General features: G+C 48.4%; 1 protein-coding gene across 1 annotated transcript in view; it reads left to right on the forward strand.

The window, feature by feature from the left end:
* COTL1 (coactosin like F-actin binding protein 1) overlaps positions 1–18,341 on the forward strand; it is a 43,350-nt gene that overhangs the window by 16,661 nt on the left and 8,348 nt on the right. The window contains exon 3 of the mRNA XM_081511492.1: positions 8,203–8,360. Coding sequence (XP_081367618.1) covers positions 8,203–8,360 — 158 coding nt within the window. The remainder of the gene's footprint in view (positions 1–8,202; positions 8,361–18,341) is intronic.

Genomic DNA, 18,341 nt, shown 5'->3' on the forward strand with positions numbered 1-18,341 from the left:
GTCCCTCTGCCCCAGGCGGCAGGATGTTTGAATTCTTTCCTGTTTCCTTTCATGCCCACTCTGGGGAGCTTGCTCAGTGGAAGCTGACAGCTCAGCTTTTTGGTGTGTGGGTTGTTTTCTTCCTTACTGAACCTTGTTTGCATAACTTCTTAGGGAGTCTATATAAGGTAAGGGCAGCTTCAGCCCGACTCTGGGGCAATTTCCTGCTGTCTCCTTCCCCCTTTCTTTTGTCTTGCTCTGAACTTCAGTATTGGGTGGAAATTATGAAATGGTTACTCCTCTCTCTCTTTTTTCTTTCTGTTGACCAGTAAATGTTTTGTTGGGTGCCTGCTATGTGCTTGGCACTGGAGATGTGACACGAATTGGACAGGTATGGAAGCAGCTAAAAAGATCAAAGGACGTGCCCCCAAAGGTTTGCTTAGGTTCCATAGGGAGTTTGCTAGGCTATTTTGGTGGTGGTGAGGCCTTTTTTTTTTTTGCTTGTTTGTATTTCTAGTTATTCTACACCTCATATGTGTTTTGTGTGTAATGAAAAAAAATTGCTCAAAACATTTGTAAAAGTGTGAGAGAGTCACACTGCTTGGCTCATGGCCGAGTCTCAGTCTCCTTTGGGTTTTGTCCTCCGGCCAGTGCCAGCTGTGGGAAATGCAGACGGGAAGATGGGTCTTTTTGCAGGGAAGATGAGGGCCCTGGATCAATGTGGATCCTGTGTCAGGGTCGCCATGGTGAGAATACTGAGTGTGACGGGTCAGACTCTGCCCCTCCGTGATTCTGAACCTTATGAGATTTCCAGTGTGGCTGGGAGGGGTGGAGGAGGGCAGGGGGTCCTTGAGAGCTTGGTGGGGACTATGTGCCATTCATAGTTTTGGGGAAGATTTTTAGAGCAGCTCATCCCTAAGGCCTTGGTGATTCCGGAGAAATCTGACCCCCCTTTTTTCTTCACTCCTCTTCCCATGCCCTCTGTGGTCACGTCTCTCTCTTTGTAGCATTCTATGTCCTTCATATCTCCTTGCAGAATCGAGGAGGGGGATAGAGGAGGGCAGGGGGAGGAAGGGGCTGCAGAGGAGAGAGAGCGCCTAGTGGCCACTGCCAGCGTTTCTGAGCACAGTTCTGCCAGGCAGTGTCCCAAGAACTTTACATGCAGTGACTTTATGCTGCAGATTAACTTACTTAATATGTGATGGCGAGGAACCTTGAAAAGAGGAACAGGGCTTCGAACCAAGTGGGCCCTGTCTGGGGTCTCTAGGTCCTGGGGGTCCTTAGGGCTGTGGGTTTGGCTGGTGCAGGAGATGTTTCACACTAACAACCCATCCTTGACCTGTGATGAGGCTACATAGACCAATGAAAGGGTCAGATTCTTTTGAGAGGGGACTTCTTTTAACACCCTATAAGGACCATCTCTTCACAGACAAGACTCTCCCTGGGCAGGAAGGGGAGGGTGTCCATAGCCCTGAATTCAGGTCACCACAGTGAGGGCCCAAAGGCAGTATGTGGGGGGCATTGGTGGTCCTTGGGGACGGGGCTCCCGACCTTGTTTTGTCATTGGATGATGGCTTCCCTGACGTGGGGCTCTGTGTGGTTTTGTGATGCATTTGGGAATCCCTGTTAGTGATAACTTATATCAGTAGACACGCAGAGGTCACAGAAACACTCTGTTACTAGTGCCATGATTCAGCATCCCTTTTTCTAGAGACCACTCTTCTTTGTCTTAGGCTGTGGGATTCAGGGGGAGGGAGAGTCTCTGGGGGACAGTCCCGGTGGTCTTTGATGGTAAGATGCTCAAGGAGCCATGCCTCGAATTCTGTAAATTATAACATTGAGAAGACAGACCATACAGGAAGCTCCTTTATATGATCACTTCCTTAAAATGAAAGGGTGCGGGTAGGGACGATGGGGGTGGGGTTGAACTCTGAGCATTTCAGCTTTTCTGCCCGCAAGACCCTTGTCTCACCCTCTTTCCCAGCTAGGGGAGAAAGGTCCTCCGAGTTGAAAACCCCATCTTCTCCTCTTCTCACCTCTTCCTCTAGGTCAGTGGTTCTCAGGCTATGGAGGCATAAGAATCTCCCCCAGGGTCTCTTTTAAACTTACTTCTGTTTAAAAGTGGCTCCGTTCCTAGAGTTTCTGAATTCACAGTCTAATGATTTCCTAGGAAATGATGTTGCTGCTAGTCCGAGGAGCACACTTTGAGAGCTGCTGCTCTAGATGAAACCAGGGAAAAGAGATGTCTGGTTTCTTGTCACTTCACCTCTCTGAGCCTCAATTTCTCTATCTGTGAAATGGGATTGTGGGCAGTGCTGACCAGATGGAGAGGTTAGGATGAGAAAATGTGCAATTATGCATAAGTGTTTAGGATGGCACCTCCCACGTAGCAAGTGCTCAGTGAACAGCTTCTGTTATCTTCAGGACCCTCGTTGGTCTTATCTGTGCCCCCTAATGCTTGGCACTGTGCTTGGCACACAGTAGGTCCTCAAGAAATCTTCATGAGATGAGTGGTTCCATGATCATGTGCCTAGGAGGGCCCCTACTTTGAGACCCAGCAGAGTGAACGTTAAGTTGGTGGATGCCGAAAGCCAGCTGAGCTGGAAGGCAAGGAGGCTATCCCCTAGCATTTGATAGTGGAGGCCACTGTGGACCTCATTTCACCAGACAGGTGGGGAGAGAAATATAGTCACCAGCCCCATCAGCCAAGCCTTTTACGGGTCTTTCTTTTTCATTTAATCCTCACTCTATCTTATGAAATAGATGTGACTCATTTTGTAGATGAGGAAGCTGAGGCTCAGAGGCATTAAGGAATCTGGTCTCATCACAGAGCTGGGACAGAGTAGGGATGAGTTTCCAGTGGATTCCAAAACTTGGACTCAACCTGGATGCTGTAGACCAGAATGTTGAGACTGAATGGTTCACGGGGCAAGCAGGTGTAGACAGCTGTTCCGGGACCTCTCTCAGAGGGGACTCAGGGTGTGTCCTCTGGTGTGAATCTGGGGCCCAGGTCCCCCCATTGGGGTTATTCAGAGCTGCACCTCAACTCCTCTACCCTCTCAACCCCAGACTGGAAAGATGTGCCACTGAGTCCCCCGAGTGCCACCCCAGGGGTGGCAGTAACCTCAGTACCAATCTTCCACCCAAGTTTGCTATCCTAGTGTGTAGATGCTTGCACATATATTCACACTCATGCATGAGCATGCACACACACACAGACGGGCGCACACAGACACGCTTCATATACACGTATGTGATGAGGTCAAGCTCTCCCTTCCAGGTGATACACCTGTGTGCACATCGGTGTTTGATCTGCCCAGTTTGTTCAGAGGAGGGAAGTTAGTGACTAAATGAGAACTTCCTCCTGTGTTGACTAACTGGAGGTCAGATGGGCTTAGAACCTCCTTCAGGAGGTGTGGGGGCTGGAGGTCTGTGTGGGCAGCTGTGCAAAGGTCTCCCAGACCAACAGGTTTTTCACGTCAGACTTTCCGCTGACTTTCAGTGTTGTGCCACATCCCGAGCGGTGGACATTTGTAAGCAAAATGTGACTGACTCTCGGATTTTCAAAAACGTCAGCAATCTTCTTGGCCAGACCGTTGTCAGATAAGCACCAAACAGCCACCCAAGAAAGTGGTCTCTCCTGCCGTGATAATTTAAATGACATTGGCCTGCAGTTCTGGAAGGTCTTACGGCTGTGTCCTTGGGGGTGGGGGTGAGGCTGACTTTTTGGGCGTCTGTCCTGTGACAGGTCCTAGGCTGGTATTGCGACACACGGTTTGTAACTTTTTCAGTGGCTTTGGCCAGTGATGGATCCAAGTGTGGTCACGGGATCCCAAACATCCAGACTGACCAATGAGGTAAAGGGAAATAGAGTGGTTGCTGTGGAAACAGGCTGCGAGTTCTTTTGCTGGTGTTGTCTTGGCATTAGCAAGTCAGGAGGCATCAGATGTGTGGTCTGCCTCCCCCTCAAGTCAACGCTGCAATTTAATTAAACACTTTGGAACTGCTTCTCCTGTTCCTCCAGTAACACTACTCAGAAGAGTGTGCTGGCTTCCCAAACTCAGCCTCCAGTGCCGGGAAATACTGGGGAACGAAAGGGCTCCTGTACCAGCCGTGCGTGGCTGTGTGAGTTTCAGTTTCTCAGCCCCACCAGCCTCATTGCTTGCACCTCACCTGCAGCTCCACTTCAGGGAGAAGGTTCTACCGGGTCGGGCCAGACAGGTTTCACAGCATCCCATTTTATCCTCATGGCTGATGTAGAAGAGAGGTATAAAATCACCTGATTTGGAAACATCCCAAAGTCCATCAATGGGTGCATGGATGAATAGAACAGAATGTGGTCCATCCATACAATGAAGTATTATTCAGCCATAAAAGGCATGAAGTACAAGAATTCCCTGGTGGTGCAGTGGATAGGAATCTGCCTGCCAATGCAGGGGACATGAATTCAATCCCTGGTCTGGGAAGATCCCACATGCTGCAGACTGACATGCCATGTGCCACAACTACTGAGCTGGAGCTCTAGAACCTGTGAGCTGCAACTACTGAAGCCTGCAAGCCCTAGAGTCAGCACACTGCAACTGCTGAATTCTGCGCACCTAGACTCTGCTCCAAAACAGGCGAACCCACCGTGATGAAACCTGCCCACCACAGTAAAGAGCAGCCTCCGCTCGCTGTGACTGGAGAAAGCTCTTGCAAAGCAATGAAGACCCAGCGGAGCCAATAAATAAATAAAAGCTTCAAGCTATTAAAAAAAAAAAGGAATGAAGTGCCGATCATGCTACCACGTGGATGAATTTTGCCAACATGCTGAGTTGAAAGAAGGCAGACACAAAAGACCACATAGTGTAGATTCCTTCCATCTGTAAAATGTCCAGAAAAGGCAAATCAAGGGACAGAAAGTAGCTGAGTGGTTGCTTAGGACTGGGGGGATGGGGGAAGGGTGAGGAGTGATGGCTGGTGGGTAGAGGTGACGACTGGTGCTTAGGGGATTCTTTTGGGGGGCGATGCAGATGTTTTGGAATTAGACTGTGGTGATGATGGCACCATATTGTGGATGTCCTAAGTGCCACTGACTTGGATGCTTTAAAATAGTTAAAATGGTGAATTTTTTGTGGTGTGACGTTTACCTCCATAAAAGAAAAAATGGGGAGGACCGAAAAATCACCCCATTTTTCAAATGAGGCCAACTGAGGCTCAGATGTTTGGGGATTAAGTCAGATTCCTCAGGGAGTTAGAGATGGCACTCATGTGGTCTCCTGTTCCCAGACTTCTCTCCTTCCTCATTTCCCACAGCCAGTCGGTCACTTGTTGTTTGGTTGCTAGGTCAAATCTGACTCTTTGAGACCCCATGGACTGCAGCATGCCAGGCTTCCCTGTCTTTCACTATCTACCTGAGTTTGCTCAAACTCATGTCCATCAAGTCAGTGATACCATCCAACCATCTCATCCTCTGTCACCCTCTTCTCCTCTTGCCCTCAGTTTTTCCCAGCATCAGGGTCTTTTCCAGTGAGTCAGCTCTTCGCATCAGGTGGCAAAGTATTGGAGCTTCAGCTTCAGCATCATTCCTTCCAGTGAATATTCAGAGTTGATTTCCAGGATTGACTGGTTTGATCACCTTGCCGTCCAAGGGACTCTCAAGAGTCTTCTCCAGCGCTACAGTTTGAAAGTGTCAATTCTGCAACGCTCAGCCTTCTTTACGGTCCAGCTCTCACATCCATACATGTGAGATGTATGTCGGTCACTAAGCCATGTTAATTTGGCCCATGAAGTGTCCCTGAGACTTGTCTTTCTTCTCTGTCCTCACCGCATTGTCACCCACTGACCCCTGTGGTCAAGTCCTGGGATGGGCTCCCACCAGCCTCCCATGGCTGGTGGGGGCAGTTCCCTAAAGGAGGAGGGCTGGGGAGACACACCTGAGACATACCTTGGCTCCAAGCTGGCTTGTCCTTGGTGTGTTACCTTGGGCATGTCACATGACCTCCTGGCTTCATCTCCCAAATGGTGGTTTGGATGTAGATAATGGTGACCACGATGCCCACCATGGCCCACCTCTCCGCATCCTTATGAAGACCCGATGAATACTAACCCATAAACTGAAGGGTGCTGTGTCAGCGTGAATGGCAATTACGATCTGTTTCCTTTAAGAAATGCTTGGATGTAAAGTTTGAATCTGGAGTCCGTGCCCTGTCGAGGGCTGTGTCTTAGCTCCCCCAGGTCACATGGTTCCCTGCTAGACTGGCTGGCTTGTTGTCTAGGATGAACTTGGGCTTTGAGGTACTAACCAGCCAGTGTGGACTGTCTCCATCACACTCAGAAGGCTGGTGGTCTTGGGTCTTTGTGTGAGCCTATACTTTGTATGGGATTCCACATGGAGGCACCTGGAATGATTCTAGGATCAAGATGCCTTGGTTTTTGTTTGTTTGTTTATGTATTTATTGGCTGCGCTGGGTCTTTTTTTGCTGCTTGAGGGCTTTCTCTCATTTCAGAGAGCGGGGGCTTCTCTCTAGTGGCAGTGCTCGGGCTTCTCATTATGGTGGCTTCTCTTGTTGCAGAACACAGGCTCTCGGCCATGAGGGCTTCAGTAATTGCGGCACATGGGCTCAGTAGTTGCAGCTCATGGGCTCCATAGTGCAGGCTCAGAGTGTAGTGCTTGTGGTGAAGAGGCTTAGTTGCATCTTGGCATGTGGCAGTTTCCCAGAGCAGGATCAAACCCATGTCGCCTGCATTGGCAGATGGATTCTTAACCACTGGACCACCAGGGAAGCCCAAGATGCCTTTGTTTTAAGAGAGTAAAGTGATGAAACCTCAAAGAGTGATCCTTTGACTAACAGCATCAGTATCACCTCGGAGCTAGTTAGGAATGCAGACCCCAGGGTCCCATCCTAGACCTGCCGAATTGGAATCTGCATTTAAGCGAGATGTCAGGTGATTCAGACGCACACAGTGCTTGGGAAACACAGCTCCATGAGTCATTGGGTCCCTGAGAAATCCTAAAGCGAGCAAGGAAAAGCCATTTGAGAGCATGAGCTGAGTCAGGGGGCAGGTACAGGACGAATAACCCCAAACCAGCAGCACCGACTTGATAGACATGAGTTTGAGCAAGCTTCGGGAGCTGGTGATGGACAGGGAAGCCTGGCGTGCAGAGGTCCATGGGGTCGCGAAGAGTTGGGACACGACTGAGCGACTGAACTGACTGAACAGCAACCTGCATCCTAGCCATCACCAGGGAGGGGCTGAATCGAGACTTCACTGATAACTGCAGTTGACATGTGAACTGTTTAGGGGTTAATCTGAGTAAGGATATGTGATGCCCTCAACAAAAAGTGCTGGATTTTGGTGCAAAACTCAAAGGGGCCCTGATTAAATGGGGATATAAAGTAAGTCTAAAAATTGGTGCTCACCTGGCAGCGGCTGGGGGTGGTTCCGTTCCCCAGGGAATATTGGGTAATGGCTGGAGACATTGTTGGTTGTCATCCTGGGGTGAGGGGTATGATATTGGCATGGAGGAGGGGAGGCCCGGGTTGCTGCTCAGGGTCCTCCAATGCACAAGACGACCCCACCAGTAAGAACCAGCCAGCCCCAAATGACCAGAGTGCCGAGGTAGAGACACACATGCGTGTGCGCGTGCGCGTGCTCACACACACACACACACACACACACACACACACAACAGGCATAACACACCTAGTGGAAAAATGCTCAGAATTCTTTATTGGCCTAATTGTCTGGCCACAATCTAAGAATGCCCAGGGGGCCCCAAGCTGAATCCCAGGCCAGAAGGAGGGCCACTGTCTTTGTTCCCTGCCCCCCACCCCCACCCCAGCTCGGTTCCTATCTCTCTACTGTGTGGCTTTCCTGTTCCAAATAGGGCCTCAAAGATTTGGGATAAAAACAGTTGACAACCTTTTGTTCCCTGAATCAGATTCAGAATTTGAGGCGTGACTATTTGAGGGGAGGGCAGGGTGGCGGGCATGGCAGCCAGAGAGGCCTGGGCTCCCTCTGCCTGTGCAGCCTCGGGAGTGTCCCGGGGCCCTTCTGCGCTTCCGCCTCATGTCTGTGAACTGGGCATCTCCGCCTGCAGCATGGTTGTCAGGATAGAAGGAGGGAACGGTGGTGCCTTCTGTGTCGCTCTGGGCGCCCTTGAGGTTCAGAGCCCCGCCTGGGGGTGTGGATCTGGGTGTTCTAACCAAGCACCTTGCCCTCCTTTTGCTGTTGGTGCAGATGACATCCGATTGTTTGCCTTCGTGCGCTTCACCACCGGGGATGCGATGAGCAAGAGGTCCAAGTTCGCCCTCATCACATGGATTGGTGAGAACGTCAGCGGGCTGCAGCGCGCTAAGACTGGCACCGACAAGACCCTGGTGAAGGAGGTGGTGCAGGTAACCGTCTTTCTGTTCTCTTAGGGTCTGGGGGTGGGGGTCACATTCTGCAAAGGGTCACCATCCAGTAGGGACACAAGGGGCTGGCTTGGCTCCTTGGTCCGTGACTTTGAACGTGTCGTGCTAAGTCCCTGGACCACTAGCAACACTGGTGAGAGGGACCCCAAATTGCTTTTTGGGTACAGTAGCCGCATTTGTGATCCTGACCATCGAATACTAGAAACGTGGTGGCTGGTGTCTACCTTTCTGGGTGGGGCAGGCAGCTCATGGAGAAGGGGGCTGGAGGAATGACCAAAATGGCGCCACTTCCTGTGGGTGATGGAGGAATTCCAGCCGTGGCCATGAGGACCCAAAGAGAGAGTTCACGAGTGCCTTCTGAGTGGTGTCTAGCACACAGTAGGAGCGCAATGACACTTGCTGAATGAATAAATGTCAATCACACGGACACCAGCAGGGGTTTAAAGATGACTTTGATGACCCTAGAATGACAAAGGCTGTATCAGCAATGGCACAGATCCTTAGACTGGGTAGCTGGGCACTGGTGGTGGCTGATTTACTCCTGTGTCCCTGTTAGACTGAGAGGAAGAGGGGAAAATAGTGTACCCTTGGTTTTGTCCCTGGGCTTCTAAATAGCTCTACATTAGAGCTCCCCATTTTAAAGTTTTTTATTTTTGCATTCTGGACATAACAAAAATTGACACTATTGGAAACTTCCAAAGCAGTTCATTTGAAGCTAGGGCATGGGGTCATGCTGAGAAAAAAAAAAAATCCAAATTCTAGGGCTTCCTTGGTGGCTCAGTGGTAAAGAATCTGCCTGCCAGTGCAGGAGACAGGAGTTTGATCCCTGGTCCTGGAAGATCTCACACGTTGTGGAGCAATTAAGCCTGTGCACCAACACTATTGAGCCTGGGCTCTAGAGCCAGGGAGCCACAACTACTGAAGCCTGTGCGTCTTGGAGCCTGTGCTCCTCAACAAGAGAAGCCACCACAATGAGAAGCCCTCACACCACAACTAGAGAGTAGCCCTGGCTCCCCGCAACTAGAGAAAAGCCCATGCAGCAGTGGAGACCCAGCATAGCCTGAATAAGCAAATCAATAAAGTTATTAAAAAAAAATCCAAATTCCAGAATGATAAACTGGGGAAAGGAGGTGGAGGGGAGAGGGTTTTCTCCCTGCCAAAGGGATCTCCATCTTGCAGAAGGATTTCCCAAAACCCATGATAGGGAGTGGATGGCTAACTGGTACAGAGCTTCCTTAGAGGTGATGAAAATATTCTAAACTGTTCTAAAATCTGTGGTGGTTGGTTGCTCATATCTGTGAATATACAAAAAGCCATTGGATCCTAAAAAACAAGAAACGCATACACACAAAAATCTGCCGAATGCAGTGTGGTGTCCTGGATTGGATCCTAGGATAGAAAAACTGGTGAAGTCGGAATGAAGTCTGGGGTTTAGTTAGTATCACGTTCCAGTGTTGGCTTCCTGGCTGTGACAAATGTACCATGGTAACATCAGATGTTCACAGTTGTCAAAGTGGCCGTGGGGTACGTGGGAACTCTTGGTGCCGTCTCTTGCAACTTTCCTCTAAATCCAAAACTATCCCCAAATAAAACTTCTATTAAAAAATAATAATAGGAGAGAACTCTTATCATTCTATTATTACGGCCAATTTTTCCATCTCTCCTACCAGTCCTGTGGGTGAGCTCACTCCCCTCTGCATTGCTACAGTCACAGCCTATGAATCACACCTAATCAGCTTCATTTTTCCTAACATAACATGATTACATAAATTATGTGTCTGCAGAGTCTTTGTAATGAACGTTTTTCTGGCTGCCGACCGTCCGGTTTCACAAGTGTACTGTGATGGATTGAAAATCCCCCTGGTGTTAGCCTCTTGAGTTCCTTCCCATTTTTATTGTTATAAATAATACGTTTCAACCAACATTTTAATACGTGTAGCTCCTTCCCGTCCTACACTGAATTGTTTCTTTAGAGCGCCCTTTCAGGAGGGGCAGTGTTCTGGAGTTAACAGGGGTGAAAATTGCTTTAAAAAGGAATAGGCTAGGACTTCTCTGGTGGCCAGTGGTTAAGACTCTTCACTTCCAATGCAGGGGGCACAGGTTCAATTCTTGGCCAGAGAACTAAGTTCCCACATGTGCTGGTGTGGCCAAAAACAAATAAAATGAAATTTTAAAATATTTGAGCCCAAAATTAAAATATATATACATATATATATATATATATATATATATGGCACGTAAAAAAAAGGTATATGTCAAATTACCTCCTAAAGGGCCAGCACTATGCCTGGGATGTAGTAAATGTTCCATAAATGTCACTCACTTCCTAGTCTAATCAGCATTACCAGCGAATACTGCAGCTGACACCCTGTCCAGCACTGGCACCCTTTCTTGGGGCAGCCGCCTACTCAACCCCTCGAGCTGTTTTTCTCCTGGACAGTTGGAGGCTTTAATGGTTAACCAGCTTTCAAGGGTCTCCTTTGTGGCAATAGAATGGAAAATGCAGAAGAATGCATGTCCACGACCAGAGGTCTCCCACTGGACTCTAGCATGCACGCTTAGCCTCTCATCGGCCAGCCCAGTGTGGTTGGGAGAGCAGCACACCGTGGGAGAGGGTGTGGGCTAGGGCGCGCCCAGTGGGGGCGGTCTTTCAAATCTTGCAGAGCCCCTGTTTTCTTTCCATTTTTAAGACTGTGGTAGAATGGAATAACATAAGATGTTAGCCCTTTTAGTGTGCCATTCAGTGGTGTGACATACATTTAGTGTTGGGCGGTCACCGCCATTGTCCAAAAATTGCAGAGCTTTTAAAATCACCCCCGAGGGAAACTCTGTCCCTAGTAGCAATCTGCAGAGTTCCTGTTACATCTAAAACTCTTCTCAGTTTGGTGAAGTGGGTAGAGGGTGGTTTGGGGAAATATGATTCTTTGGTGGAAAGACTTCAGTTGGGAGTATTGGTTATAATTCGTTTGTAAACTCTAACATATTGCAGCAAAAGGGGAGTTGCTTGGCTCTCTGATCTAGGAAGTGCAGGGGTTGCCAGCTTTAGGTGTGGCTGGATCCACAGCTGAAGCCGTAGCTTCTTTTCTTTTCTCTTTTCTCTTTCCTCTGTGTGTGGCCCCAGGTGGCCTCTGTGCAGCAGGAGAAATGGTCCAGGCCTGGTGGCTGTTCTGGGTCTTGATCCCAAGGGAAGAGAGAATCCTCCTCCCTTAGTGTCAATCATTCCCTTAAAATGATCCAATTGGCCCAGCTTAGGTCACACGCACATCCAATGGGGCCAGGAGGGGTGGGGCCTCATGACTGGCAGCTCCAAACTGACTCCAGTTGTTAAAAGGATGCTGGTAGATGAAGAGCATAGTGGATGCTTGCTTGATCTTGAACTGCAGGTGCAATGTGATATTTTGACCATTACCTTTTGCATTTCCCACCTCTGCATGTAAAAAGGTTTATTACCTGAAGCTGTTACAAGACCTCACGTTTATACTACAGTTGTAAATACAGCCATTTATGTTACAAAGGGTTGATTTTACTGGTGTAATGGTATCTTCCAACAGTCATTAAAATCATGCTGATGCTGGCAGGTCAGTTTTCTCCTCTGCTTAGTGGGGACTCAGCAGATGTTCTCTAAGGGGTCTCCAGATGGCCATTCTGGATTCCTTGTCTTGGGACAGGATCACATCCCCAGCTGCCTTTTACCACTATTTTAATGTGAAGAATAAATGGATTGAGTTTTAATTTAAGGTTATTCCTAACCTTTTCTTGTAATAATAAAAATACCCCACATCCTTATGCTTTGTATGAAACGTTCAGTTCAGTTCAGTTGCTCAGTCATGTCCGACTTTTTGCGACCCCATGAACTGTAGCCCACCAGGCTCCTCTGTCCATGGGATTCTCCAGGCAAGAATACTGGAGTGGGTTGCCATTTCCTTTTCCAGAGGATCTTCCTGACCCAGGGATCGAATCTGTATCTCCTGCATTGGCAGGCGCATTCCCTGTGCCACCAGGGAAGCCCATAAATGAATGTAGAGCCACTGAAATCAAGAAACGTGGGTCTTTATGGCACCTGCCTGCCTGTGGGCAGGTCTCTCTCCCTTCCTGGGCCTCAGTTTCCTCATTTAAAAATAAGTTGGATTGGGACTTCCCTGGCGGTTGACTTTGCCTTCCAGTGCAGAAGGTGTGGGTTCAATCCTGGGTTGGGGAGCTAGGATCCCACACGCCTCCTGGCCAAAACACCAAAACAAAAAACAGAAACAATCTTGTAACAAATTCAATAAAGACTTTAAAAATGGTCCACAGCAAAAAAATTTTTTTTCTTAAAAAAAAAATGAATTGGATGAGTTTTCCTGCTGTTTCCTATTCTGTTTGTATATATTCTGAAATTGTTTCATTTGTTTAGGGGGTACTTTGTTTATCACAGCGTATTACTTTTAAAGGAAGTTTTACTTTGTCAGACAAAGAGACAGTGTGCAGTGCAGTGGTCTGGGTGTAGCCTTTGGACCCAGATGGAGTGAGTTCAGGTTTCAGTCCTGCCATTCAGCGTGCAGCCCTGGGCAAGTTGCTCTCCTCTGGGCCTGATGTCCAAGCAGGGCTGGTATAGTATCTGCCTCCTGGGGTTGTTGTGGGGATTGAATGAGCGACTATCAGGAAAAGCGATTAGAACAGTGTCTGGTAGCATTCTGGGAGTGTAGTTGCGATTACTCCCAGCTTTCCTGGTTCGACACCATTGTGATACACAACTTTCTGGTTTCCCTGATGGCTGACAGGTCTACATGCTGAGTCCCTGACGTGGGGCATGAATCTTGTTTTTGAACCATCCTGCCTAACTATCTTACAAATGGCTTGGACCAAAGTCACAACCGTCAGCAACATAGGAAGGTTCCAGCCTCACTCACCCTTGCTGGTGCTGACCTCAAAACAATCCGAACCTCACCTGGGGTCTGTGCCTAGGTGCATCAGGTAGGAGAGTAACCCTAAGCCTAGCCCTGAGCAGTGATAAGACTTGCCTCAAGCCATAGCTAACAAGCAGCCGGCCTGGGGCTGGAGCCCCGAGGAGTCAAATGTCAGGAGGTTTGATGGCGGGTCTCTAGTCTGTGTTCAGAGCCAGGCTGAGATGCTGAGGTGCCTCTGAGGCTGGTGGAGAACAAGACGAGGCCAGCAAGGCTGGGGGCAGCAACGGGGTGTCGGGCTGGGCGACGGCAGCACCCAGACTTGGGCCTGGAATGCGCTGAGTGGACAGGGTGTGTGGCTGCCTCATCACAGCCGTCGCCTGCCGCACAGAAACGCCTGGCTGGTGCTGGCGACACAACACCCAGCCCATTGTCCCGGCGCCGCTGCGGGGTGAGAGGGACAATGCAGTGGCCCCTGTCAGAGACCAGCCCGCGCCGGGCCAGGCTGTCTCGATTTAGAAACAGACTCGGTCGATGGAGCATTGTGCTGGTCTTGCAGAAGCTCTGTATTCACGTGGTCCTTTTATCTCTTTTTTTATTTTTGAACATCATATGAATGCTCATGGAACCAATTACCCGGAGGTACATCTTGGCTTTCAGCTCTGGGAAGAGAACAGCAGGGAGTGTTTCCTCTAAGGGGAAGCGGAGGTGGGAAGGACGTGCCTGTCAGTGACTTCATGGAGCCATCAGTGTAATGTAATGCTTCTGAACCCCAGGAGCAGGGGCAGTTTACACACTGGACCCATCCATCCACAGGGCCAGGACCAGATGTCCTAACTCTCTTCCAGGGGGTTCATGGTTATGTACAAGTGCGGTAGTTTATAACAAGAGTTTTACTGTGCCCTTACCTTATGCCTGGCACTTTCAAGGACTTTCCACATACTGAAGTGATTTCTTCTTCACAAGGCCAGTTCTGCCATCATCTGCATTTTATAGATGAGGAATCTGGGGACCAGGAAAAGTTGGGGAAGTTGCTCAAGGTCCCCTGTGCTTGCAGACTGGCCAGGGACCCTGACTCTGTCACTTCAGCCCACTACATGCTTCCCAAAGTCCTCTAGCACCAAGAGGAATGTTCTGAGGCCAACATACCTTTTGGAAACTCTACTTTTATATACTCACATGACACATTAAAGGCTCTGAGAAGATCTGCAGGAAACAAACCTCTTACATTTAATTTTTTAATTTACTGACCTGGTTCTCGATCTTCCTTGATGTTAGAATTTTTTTTTTTTTGAAACTGGAAACTGAACATCATTGCAGTGTTTCCTTCTTTTTTAAATACTGCTGTGTCCAATGGAAGAGATCATGGGCCTAAGGGGAGTGAGATCCAAGTTGATATTCCAGCTTTATTAACCTTTCACCCTAGGACCTTGGGCAAGTAACTTTATCTCTAGAAGCTGTTCTCACTTAAAGAGAATGTAGATTCTCACAGAGCTGTTGGAAGGATGAAAGAAAAACAAAGGAAGTGAAAAGGTTTCTCCTTTTAGTGACTGATAAACTCCTATTCATCCTTCACAACCCTGATTTTTTATCCCATTCTCCTACCAGCCTCAATCAGAATTAATTGTTCCTGTGTTTGTACTGTAGCCCAAATGCCTTGAATTATAATTAAGTGGCCCTAGAAAGTAATCTCAAGGGCAGAGACCATGGCTGCTTTATTTGCATTTCTCGTACCTAGAAAAGTACTAAAACATGCTAAAATGTGAAGAAATAGATCTGTTCATGTAGGCTGTAGTCTGTGCCTTATTCTTATTCTAGGACAAAAGCTAGTAAATGTTCAGCAACTGCTCTTCGGGCTGAATTAAGTTGTGAAAGCCATTTACACTCAGGGAGGGGATTGAGGGTGGATTGGAATTTCCACAGGCTCCTCTTTTGTTTCAGTGGAAAGCAGAGGTGAGAGCTGATTGGATCAGCGGGAAGAACCCATGCACCTCGGTGTCAGGAGATTTATGAGGCTGCTGTTGTCGCTTGCAGAGCATCAGCGCTGCCCGCCACTTGGGGGACCAGCTTAGATGCCTGATCCCTCTTTAAAAGGGCTGTTTTTATGGGGAGCTTTATGCTTCTTCAAGCCTGTGGTTTGGCCCGTTAGTCTTCACAGAACCAGAAAGGGCCTTTTGTGCCCATGTGTTTCACCTGGGCCTGGACTCACGCAAGGGGGCTTTCTGGTGATCGAGTCCTGTATTGAAAACATAGGGACTTGCCTGGGGGTTCAATGGCTAAGACACCATGTTCCCAATGCAAGAGGCATGGGTTTGATCCTTGGTTGGGAAACTAGATCCCATATGCCACAACACAACCAAGATCTGGTACAACCGGATAAATATATGTATATATACACACACACATATATATACATACATATATATATGTATAGATATATAAATGTAAACACACAGACAGGCAGACACACACACACACACACAAACAGTAAGGTCCCGAGCTGCCTGTGAATGGTGGTGCCAGGATCCTGTGTGGAGGGGCAGGTGCCATTATGCGTCCAATGTACAGATTAGGAAACTGAGGCTTGGAGGGGTGCCGCCTCAAGCCAAGGGTGAGTGTCGAGACAGAAGCCAGATGATGGGGCTCAGAGGCCATTTTAGTCGTGGGGAGGGCAGTGGGGAACGTGGTTCTATACTTCTGTTACCAAGAGGTTAAAAGCTCATGGGAGAAAGAGGAAGATGCCCACACCCTGAGCCTGGCATGTAAATGCAAGTCGCTTTCACAGGCTGAGAGCTCTGCCAGCAGGTAGTGGCCGGGTGCCCGTCACTAAAACCCCAGATGGGTCCCAGCCCTGGGCCAGCCTGCCTTGGCGTGGTGCCTGCCTGCCACCACCACCCCCCACATCCCCCCAGTGGCCAGCCTCCTGATGGCCACACAGTGATTCCTGAGACTCACAGCAGACGGTTTCCATGCACTGGGGACATCAGATTAGAGCCGTGCAGGTCTTTACCGAAGGAGCCCAAGCGCTGAGTCCAGACAGGTCTCCCAGTATGACCTGCACACCCCATGGTGCTTGTTGAGAAAGCTGCCTGTGCCCTCTACCTCTGACTCTTTCAGGTGTTCCCTCCCTCTGTCTCTTCCCTTGCAGGGACCACCCCCACCTCTGTCCTTCTCTTGTCGTAGTTTGTCCCCGGCACCCTGCCTTTTGAGAGTCCCTCCTAGAATGAGCTCTAGGCTCTCTGTTCTTTCCCCTGTCTGGTTTATCCCTGGGCGGTGTGGTTTTGAAAAAATGGTTAGGACAAAATTAAGGACCTAGGTGATGGTCAGCCACACAGCTAAGTCTGCTAATTCCCCAGGAGCCCTGGCTTCATGATATGTATTATTACAAACCATCGCAGAGGTGCAGGGTGTGTCCTTTTATGTAACATTTCACAGATGTTTTCTGTTTTCATAATTTTAATGGCTGAATACTATTCTGTTCAGTGGATGTGGGATTGTGTGTGTGTGTGTGTGTGTGTATGTGTGTGTGTATGTGGTTTTCATTCTTCTGATGAAGACCTTGGTGTGGAATTAAACATGGGTTTGGGTCCCAGCCCCACCCCACGATGTGTGTGACCTTGTGCCGGCTATTTCACTTCCCTGAGCTTCAGCTTCCTCTGAAAATTGGGGATGATAATATCTAACTCATAGAATTGTAAAAATTAAATAAAATACTGTGTATCCTAAGTACCTGCCATGTAGGAACTGTTCAACGTAGGTGCTATTTACTTATTTACTCAACTTTTGTTGAAAAGTGAAAGCAGTCTGGTATTTACTGACAGTGAACATCTGTGAGTATACATGTTGTAGTTTTTAAAAAATTCTGTTGAATTTTTCCTTTGGGAAAAATTCCCAAAAGTGAGTATTGCTGAGGAGCAAGAAACACTAACCACTTTTTATGGCTGAGCAATATTCCATTGCATATATGTATCACATCTTCTTTATGCATGGATCTGTTAATGGACATTTAGGTTGTTCCCATGTCCTGGCTATTGTGTAAATAGTGCTGCAATGAACACTGGGGTACGTTTGTCTTTTTGAACTATGGTTTTCTCAAGCAGTTATACTCCAAGTTAAAAAAGGAAAGAAATGCTAGCCACAGCTTCAACCAGGCAGAAATTGAAGTCCTAAACTGGATTAATATTTCTTGTCAGTTGATTGATAGCAGGGGCCATTTGGAGGTCTGGATTAAGGAGGATTCTGAGGTTAAGTCTGGACTCAGTGGAGAAAGTGTCAGGACTGATTTGTGATGTCTGCTGTGGGTACCGAAGGAGAGAGTGGAGCTTGTTCCTCCCTTCTTTTTATATATATTTATTTATATGGCTGTGTCGGCTCTTACTTGCTGCACTTGGGGTCTTGTTGTGTCATGCAGGATCTTTCATTGCAATGCTTGGGTTTAGTTGCCCCATGGACTGTGGGATTTTAGTTCCCCAATCAGGGATTGAATTCATGTCCCCTGCACTGCAGAGCAGATTCTTAACCACTGGACCACCAGGGAAGCCCACAATTCCCACATTCTTACCATCCTTGATCTAGATGGAGTCTTGTCAGAAATCAGGCAAAGTGGAGTCGGGCTCTTGTAAATATTCATGGTCCAGGAAGGCAGGGGTCAGAATCCAGGCAGTTACTCAAATGCTAAAGAGGTGGGTGACCCTGCAGGGTCAGGATTCAAGGCATGGAGACAGCTGCCTGTAATTGGTTTGAACTCAGACCGAGCCCAGCATGCTGGAGGACATCATGCCTTTCCACCATCCATCCATGTTGGGCAGTTACCTTGAGTCCGCTTGGAATGCCACCGCATGCTCCTCTCTCGTCCTTTGTCCTCTCCTTAGTGAAGTAGGGTAGTGTCATTCCTGACCTGTGACAATGATGGAGGTGCCTACGTTCCCAAATTCTGTCAATCATTGGACCATACCATTTCAACCTACTTGTTTTTCCCTTGTCTATGACGACTCATGCCAGTTACAGGAACCTGTTCTTTTTCAGTAAATATACCCTACTGGAAGGACTTTTAAAACCTTGGTCTCTGAGACTCTGTAGA

This window comes from Giraffa tippelskirchi, chromosome 7, assembly GCF_054371585.1.
Source record: "Giraffa tippelskirchi isolate mGirTip1 chromosome 7, T2T-mGirTip1v1.2.pri, whole genome shotgun sequence".
Lineage (NCBI taxonomy): Eukaryota > Metazoa > Chordata > Mammalia > Artiodactyla > Giraffidae > Giraffa > Giraffa tippelskirchi.